Source organism: Malus domestica, chromosome 12 (genome assembly GCF_042453785.1).
Source record: "Malus domestica chromosome 12, GDT2T_hap1".
NCBI lineage: Eukaryota > Viridiplantae > Streptophyta > Magnoliopsida > Rosales > Rosaceae > Malus > Malus domestica.
Window position 1 is genome coordinate 1,042,681 of NC_091672.1, and position 8,618 is coordinate 1,051,298.

Sequence of the window (8,618 nt, forward strand, 5' to 3'; positions counted from 1 at the left end):
TTCAGTCACGGTGATTATATTCGTAAGAGTATAAGCACGCCGAATCGACACCAGAGTATATGGACACAGATACTCAAAACAAATGTACGTCTTGATTGTGAAAGTGGTTCGGCTGTCAGAATGCCGAACTCTAAAACCTACTTGTGAATAACCAATCATAAACAACTCGGCGTTCAAAATGCCGAGCCCAGTAATTCGTAACACCTCATTTTGCAAAGAATACTAATGAGATGACCTCTGCCAATAAGGACTCAAAAATCCTTCTTGACCGAGACTTGGATAGATAACCAGTCGGCCTCGACGCAGTGCTGCTTATCCAAACTGAAGGTGCTCTGCGGTTGGCTAATTCTACGGCAACAGTGCTATTTATCCAAACTGAAGATGTGTCGGCAAAAGAAGAAAATAAAAATCTCAATGTTGTTGAGAGGTTTTGCGAAAGCGAGGGTTTGTGCAGAGCAGTTTGTGTGTTGAATTGGAGAGAGCCTAATGATGTCCTCCTCCCTCTATTTATAGTAGTCAACCTGCTTCCGCTCGAATCACAACCATACTTGGACTAGAACTCCTTCCCCTGATCTAACCTTATCTCGGCCATTCCTACTCCTACTAGGACTTTGAACTCAACCCCCCTATCAAACCGCATTCAATCCCAAACTTCTACATTCTTATCCTGTCAAAACTCCTTCTCGTATCAGGATTCAACCACTCATGGATTCCTAATAGAACACGGTCGGCCTTGGCTATGTGGCCCACAAGCCGGATGCCCCCCAACGACTCCTAAGCACGGCCTCTGGGCCGAGAGCAAATCTAAACTCGGCCCAAACTAATATTTTTGGGTCCAAACAGGACTAAAGCTACAATTATAGAATAGTTAAGGGACCATTCCTCCCATTTCCTCTTACACATAAGGTAAAGATGGTAAGAAACTTAAGTAGTTAAAAACATTAATTCTTATACAGAGGTCTTGAGTTCAACTCTTCATCGTTGACTTTAGAAGGCTCTCATTTCCATGTTGAATGATTCTTCCACTTAAAGTAAGTGGGTCTTTCAAACCCTAAAGGCTACAGTTGTGTCCCAACAAACACGAAATTGGAAAATGCTTTAAGCCTAAAGTTGATATGAGACCAGAAGACATTGGGCTGAGTAGGAATCTGCAGTTCTTCAAGCCTAAAACTGTTGTGAAGGGGACTCCTAGGGTCACGTATACAACCATATATGAGTGCAATAAATTTTCGGTAAGTCTAGTACTTCCTTCTACCTAGTTTGCCCAGTATTTACTTCGGTCGCTTTCCGCAGAACCGACTATAAGATCACCATATAGGGTGATTTGCAAAGTTTTCTTTTACAAAAACCATTTACTAGGTCGATTGTTGATTGGTTCTCCTGTTTATTTCCATGTGCAGTTGTGCTGCTTTTTTATTCCGGCAAATGGCGTTATCCCACTCCATAACCATCCATTTATGACTGTTTTCAGCAAGCTTCTACTAGGCAAGATGCATATTAAATCATACGATTGGGTTGATCCCGTTAATTCAGATGGCTCCACGCCAGCCCCACAATGTGAGTCAACATCACCCTCCTGTAAAGTTAAAAGTTAAAACAAAAAATAAAAACTATCTGGGACCGTGTCTTAACCGGTATCTAATACTATTAGGATGATTTTGCAGTGAGACTGGCCGAGTTGAAAGCTGATAGTGTCTTCACAGCCCCTTGCAATGCATCAGTACTATATCCAACAAAAGGTGGCAACATCCATGCATTCACGGCCATAACACCATGTGCAGTGCTCGATGTGATTGGACCTCCGTATTCTAAAGAAGATGGCCGGGATTGCTCATATGACAAAGATCATCCCTATGCTGCATCTTCAAGTAAGTGACCTCTTGCTCTGTGGCCTTCATCACTTGCTTCTTTGACAAATTGCCAAATATATGAGTTTATTGGCTTTGACCTATTGTGACAACCACCAAATTATGGTGTGATGCGTATTATAATTTTTCAAGTTAGTGTTCTCGGACTTACATTCATGTAAAGTACACAATCAATGTGAGAGAACGTAGGAAAGAGATGTGCACGATGCAATTTGTGAGCCATTTGGCGATACAGAAGAGAATTTTAATCTACGAGATCAAATATCTTTTGGTGACGCGGCTGTGTTTTATATTCTCAAGAACCACTACGCCAGTTTATGTGTAGTAGTAGTGTACGGTCCTCAACTTTTGCTGCTTAGGTAGGGTCCTCAGTATTCTATCTAACCACTGAAGAAATTTGAACTCCTGATTTCTCAATTGGTTTAACGCAGAAAAATTGCATCAATTGCAAAATTCTCAAATTCTTTGAAACTTAGTTCGCAGCCATATGTTAAAACTTGTGAAGCAAGTGCAGAGCTTAATATACTTAAAACTTTGATTACTGGAATTTGATGCATGTTTGAGTTTATAAGCTATATCTTATTCGCTTGCCAATGTTTCGATGTAGATGGAGGAGCAGCAGTAACTGAAGAGAAACACGATTGTTATGGATGGTTGGAAGAGATTAAAATGCCTGAGAACGCAGAAATGGATATAATTGAGTACTTGGGTCCACAAGTTAGTGAGACGAGTTCGTAGCACTCCCGATGTATGCCCTTCGAGTATATAACCACGCTCTGCTCTAAACGGAAATCTCTCTTTTTTATTTGGTACAGTGTTTGAATTAAGATAAGATGGTTGTAGATCTTCCTTACGTTATTTTGTTCTTTCATATGTACCATACTTTACATGTTTTGAGAAAAAAAGTTGGGTGGATTTGGTTAATTAACCTTTGCGCTCATGGTTTATGAATTTGACTGACTTATTGGAATTCAAATTTTGTCATTTAACTTTTTGAAACTCAACTCGTGTCATGTTTCACCTTGCCTTTATACAGTTAAAGTCCGTTGAATAAATTTGTTAAAACTATTACATGGCAAAACTCCTAAAAAATTTGTTAAGAGTTATTTTCTTATTTGGATAAGAAAACTTCAACTTAAATTTTTTTTATTTATTAATTTTTCAATCATATGACACCCATCTCATCAACAATGAGTTTTATTTGTGCCACATAACAATTTTGATGGATTTTTAACGACTTTTGACGATAGAGGCAAAGTGAGACGCGAGCTGAGTTTCAATTCATGGAATAAAATGACAAAATTTGTGTTTTAGGGAGTTAAATGAGATCCGAGTTGAGTTTTCATGGTTAATGAATTGTAGAATGTTGAGAGAGAGAGAGAGAGAGAATCTTGCGTCTAGGTAGACATATATGGCTTCAAGACACAAATTAGGGGGTTGGACCTGAGAATGCTGGAGGTGAGATAGGTGGAGTTTTATGTGTGTTGGTCGGATGGGTGTGTTCGTCCGGCCGGCCGAATATAAAAACTTCTGGACTGAAATAGCACTAGAGTCGAGTCCTAATCAAGTGAAAAGGGAACATGACCTAGGTGGATCTCCTGTTCCAGGGGGCCTATACCTTTAACAAAGCATATCATATCTAATCACCCGCCAAATCTATCTTCATTTGTCCTATGGAAGAACAATGTCCATTGAAAATTAAAAATCTTGGAGTGTATAATGAATTCTCAATGATTATGGGTTTGAACTTCTGAAATTCATGAGAAATTAATAAATTATTGGATAACCACAACAAGTGGTCCCATGAAATTAGGGTAGAATTCCCAGTCAGGTATGCTCTTTGATCTTGTTTTGAGGTACGAAGCTAGCAAAAATACGAGTGGTTTCCTAGCTGAAAGCTTTAAGAGGACATGTGTCAGAAATTAATAAATTATTGGATAACCACAACAAGTGGTCCAATGAAATTACGGTAGAATTCCCAGTCAAGTATGCTCTCTGATCTTGTTTTAAGGTAGGAAGCTAGCAAAAATACGAGTGGTTTCCTAGCTGAAAGCTTTAAGAGGACATGTGTCATTTGACTGTGATCAGGAGTGAGCTGAAATGCCTTTAGCCTTACCAGGCCTCACTAGGATTTAAGTCTACTATTCAGGGTCTGGGATACCTCATGCTACGGCAAAAAATAAACAAATTATAAGATTCAATTATAAGATATTAATTAAACATTGATGATATAACAATTAAAGATTTGACGATATTATGGTCAACTATTGAAAACTGATCAATTTAACAATTGAAATTTGAAAAATAATCATTTCAGCCAATTTTTACAAAAGATAAAGTTGTTATAATGATAAAAAAAATTTGACGTTATTGTGATCAACTAGTGAAAAATGATCAATTCAATAATTGAAATTAAAAAAAATGATCATTTTGGCCAATTTACACACAAGATAAAGAAGGTAAGAAACTTAAGTTAGTTAAAAACATTAAGGGAAATTTTATTTAAACTCATTTAACCTCTTTTTACATCCAACTTAAATTTTAAATGTTAATTGTCTATTTTATCCTATTGCATAATTACTATTAAGTACAAAATGAAATTAATAATAAAACTCAAATTTATCAATAAACCCAAACACTATAATTAAACCCTACGATCACTCTTTGTTTATTCTACGTTCATTCTGACTAAAACCCTAATAGCTCTTATAGATACTTTCATGGTTACCAGTCATATCTCTCCTCCGATTCCGTTGTGTATGCAAGTCATGGCGCGACTTAATCTCCACTTCCCAGTTCGTCGCCAAGCAACGAACACATACCAACGACAACAACAAGAATGTCCTGATTCTCTTTAAACGCCCATATCCACTTCCCCATGACTAGCCACCAATCCCTTTTCGATTTCCCCGACTCACTGACTACAAATCACTAAAAAAGAATGTTGGCGGCGCCTCCGCCGATGCAGCCACATCATCAGCAATAGAAAGCAGCCGTAGAGTGGCCTCATTTGCCTTGTGGGTTCTTCCAATGGCCTCATTTGCCTATTACTTGACTGGCCTCCACCTCGTGACTACTACAGGTGCTACGTGAACCCTAGTACCAGAACAGCCCGTAAGTTACCAGACATTGATTGTTTCGTTACAACCCGTTTTATTATGGAAAACCATGCAAAGAACTTAGGTCTAAACACATCACATTTAGCTTTAAAAATCAAATGGGGTGTAAAAATAAATCCACATATTGAATTGGGTTTATGAGGTATATTAGGTATTAAATTTGGGTTTAAAGAGATATTAATAGTTTAGTTAAAAATCAAATGGGTGCAAAGAGTCAATTTGGTGTAGAAATAGGTTATATGGGTTTAAATAAAATTTCCCAAACATTAATCCTTCTACATAGGTATTGAGTTCGACTCTCCCTCATTGAATATTATTTGTATAAACAAAAAATGGATAATAATGTGTGACTGTGATAGGTTTACAAGGAAACTCTCATCTTTTATGTGTAGTAGTTATGTACGAGTCCTCAAATGTACAAGTACATGCTGAATATTTAACCTGACGGTCCTGACCATTTGCTGCTTAGGCAGGGTCCTCAGTCATTCTATCTAACCACTGAAGAAATTTGAACTCCTAATTTCTCAATTCGTTGAACGCAGAAAAAATGCATCAATAGATATACCAAATTCTCAAATTCTTTGAAACGTAGTTCGCAGCCTTATGTTAAACTTGTGAAGCAAGTGCAGAGCTTGACATACTTAAAACTTTGATTACTGGAATTTGATGCATGTTTGAGTTTATAAGCTGTATCTTATTCGCTTGCCAATGTTTCGATGCAGATGGAGGAGCAGCAGTAACTGAAGAGAAACGCGATTGTTATGGATGGTTGGAAGAGATTGAAATGCCTGAGAACGCAGAAATGGATATGATTGAGTACTTGGGTCCACAAGTTAGTGAGACGAGTTCGTAGCACTCCCGATGTATGCCCTTCGAGTATATATTCTTCTCCACGCTCTGCTCTAAACGGAAATCTCTCTTTTTTTCTTTGGTACAGTGTTTGAATTAAGATAAGATGGTTGTAAAGCTTCCTTTCGTTATTTTGTTTTTTCATATGTACCATACTTTACATGCTTTGAGAAAAAAAGTTGGGTGGATTTGGTTAACCTTCGCGCTCATGGTTTATGAATTTGACTAACTTCTTGGAATTCAAATTTTGTCATATAACTTTTTGAAACTCAACTTGTGTCATGTTTTACTTTGCCTTTATACTGTTAAAGTCCGTTGAATAAATTTGTTAAAACTATTACATGGCAAAACTCCTAAAAAATTTGTTAAGAGTTATTTTCTTATTTGGATAAGAAAACTTCAACTTAATTTTTTTTTTTATTAATTTTTCAATCATATGACACCCATCTCAGCAACAATGGATTTTATTTGTGCCACATAACAAGTTTGATGGATTTTTAACGACTTTTGACGATAGAGGCAAAGTGAGACGCAACTTGAGTTTTAGTTCGTGGAATAAAGTGACAAAATTTGTGTTTTAGGGAGTTAAATGAGATCCAAGTTGAGTTTTCATGGCTAATGAATTGTAGAATGTTGAGAGAGAGAATCTCGTGTCTGGGTAGACATATATGGCTTCAAGGCTTCAAGACACAAATTAGGGGTGGGTTGGATATGAGAATGCAGGAGGTGAGACATATAGGGACCGTTTGGTGGCTGTATGAGATTGGGCCTTAGGGATAAGATTGGAATGACAGAGACATTTAAGACATAATTTGTAATCCATATATAAGAATAGGTTGGTAACTACTTTATTGTGTGGATTCATAATCCATCATGCTTAGTTATGTTTATCTCATATTTTTACACAACAAATAAGGGATTGGCCTAAAGTCCATTCTAATTGTTCACAACCTATCCCAACTAACCCACCAACCCATACGGCTTCAAGACACGAATTAGGGGGTTGGACCTGAGAATGCTGGAGGTGAGATAGGTGGAGTTTTATGTGTGTTGGTCGGATGGGTGTGTTCGTTCGGCCGGCCGAATATAAAAACTTCTGGACTGAAATAGCACTAGAGTCGAGTCCTAATCAAGTGAAAAGGGAACATGACCTAGGTGGATCTCCTGTTCCAGGGGGCCTATACCTTTTACAAAGCATATCATATCTAATCACCCGCCAAATCTATCTTCATTTGTCCTATGAAAGAACAATGTCCATTGAAAATTAAAAATCTTGGAGTGTACAATGAATTCTCAATGATTATGGGTTTGAACTTCTGAAATTCATGAGAAATTAATAAATTATTAGATAACCACAACAAGTGGTCCAATGAAATTATTGTAGAATTCCCAATCATGTATGCTCTCTGGTCTTGGTTTGAGGTATGAAGCTAGCAAAAATAAAGAAACAGAAAGTATCTCTGTAAAAAATTATTCACATTCCTGGAATAATTACACAGTACAATTGAGTATATATAGGTAGAAACCTGATGCATTAATACTCTTAATACCCTTAGCTCCTACAACTAATTACAGAAAAACCACAACTAAAGTGTAACAATTTTAGCTAACTAACAGCTTGCTGATCTCTTTCAGTATCTGCCTTAATACACCCCCGCAAGCTGAGCGTGGGATCAACCATGGAACCAAGGGGAAGCTTGGATTTAAGATAACGGAACCGACTGGTGGACAAAGACTTGGTGTGAATATCAGCCAATTGATCTTGACTACAGATAAACTGAACTTTGAGAAGCTTAGCCAAGACTAATTCACGAATGTAGTGATAGTCGATTTCAATATGTTTAGTCCGGGCATGAAACACCGGATTAGAAGCTAGAGAGATGGCAGAAATGTTGTCACACCAGAGAGTGGGAACGTGGGAAAGAGAGAAGTTAATATCACGGAAAATTTTACAGATCCATGTAATTTCAGCAGTAGTGTGAGCTAGAGAGCGGTATTCAGCTTCAGTAGAGAAGCGGGCAACAGTAAGTTGTTTCTTGGCACTCCAACTGATAAGATTGGAACCCCAAAAAACACAATAACCACTGGTGGAACGTCGATCAAAAGGACATCCTGCCCAGTCTGCATCGGAGAAGGCAGTAAGGTTGAGAGAACCCTTTTTGAACCAAAGGCCTTCAGATATAGTACCTTTGAGATAACGAAGAACACGTTTTGCAGCCTGCAAGTGTTGGTCCCAATGAGCATGCATGAACTGGCAGATTTGATTGACTGCAAACGAGAGGTCAGGACGAGTCCATGTTAAGTATTGCAGACCACCAACAATGGACCTGTACTCAGTGGGATTGGAAAGAAGATGACCCGTGTGATCAAGTTTGGTGGAACCAAGAGGAGTACAGCAAGGCTTAGCACCATCCATATTAGTTTTACGCAGAAGATCCAGTAAATATTTGGTTTGGTGAAGAAAGAGACCTTCAGCAGACCGATGAACCTCTAATCCCAAAAAATAGTGCAAGGGACCAAGATCTTTAACTGGAAAAAGAGTACTGAGCTTGTGAATGAACTGAGTACACGCAGAAGAATTGGGGCCGGTGACTAAGATGTCATCGACATAAACAAGAACAATAACCGGAGATGGACCGTTAAGAACAAATAATGACGCATCAGAAGAAGATTGCACAAATCCAAATTGAAGGAGAGCTTGAAAAAGTTTGTCAAACCAAGCATGGGGAGCCTGTTTGAGGCCATACAGAGATTTGCGCAATTGACAGACATGGTGATGCTT

General features: G+C 38.1%; 1 protein-coding gene across 1 annotated transcript; it reads left to right on the forward strand.

The window, feature by feature from the left end:
* Window positions 1-1,094: 1,094 nt before the first annotated feature.
* Window positions 1,095-2,792, forward strand: LOC139190086 (plant cysteine oxidase 2-like). The gene is made up of 4 exons (XM_070809819.1): window positions 1,095-1,232; window positions 1,401-1,557; window positions 1,665-1,868; window positions 2,476-2,792. Exons 1-4 carry the CDS (start codon window positions 1,116-1,118, stop codon window positions 2,604-2,606), a joined length of 609 nt encoding a protein of 202 aa, XP_070665920.1. The 5' UTR covers window positions 1,095-1,115; the 3' UTR covers window positions 2,607-2,792.
* The last annotated feature ends 5,826 nt before the right edge of the window (window positions 2,793-8,618 follow it).

Bases quoted from the DNA above. Each gene is read 5' to 3' on its own strand.
- LOC139190086 (XM_070809819.1), top strand. From the start codon at position 1,116: ATGAGACCAGAAGACATTGGGCTGAGTAGGAATCTGCAGTTCTTCAAG. The intron at 1,558-1,664 runs GTGAGTCAACAT...ATGATTTTGCAG, and splicing joins CTCCACGCCAGCCCCACAAT to TGAGACTGGCCGAGTTGAAA. The intron at 1,869-2,475 runs GTAAGTGACCTC...GTTTCGATGTAG, and splicing joins TCCCTATGCTGCATCTTCAA to ATGGAGGAGCAGCAGTAACT.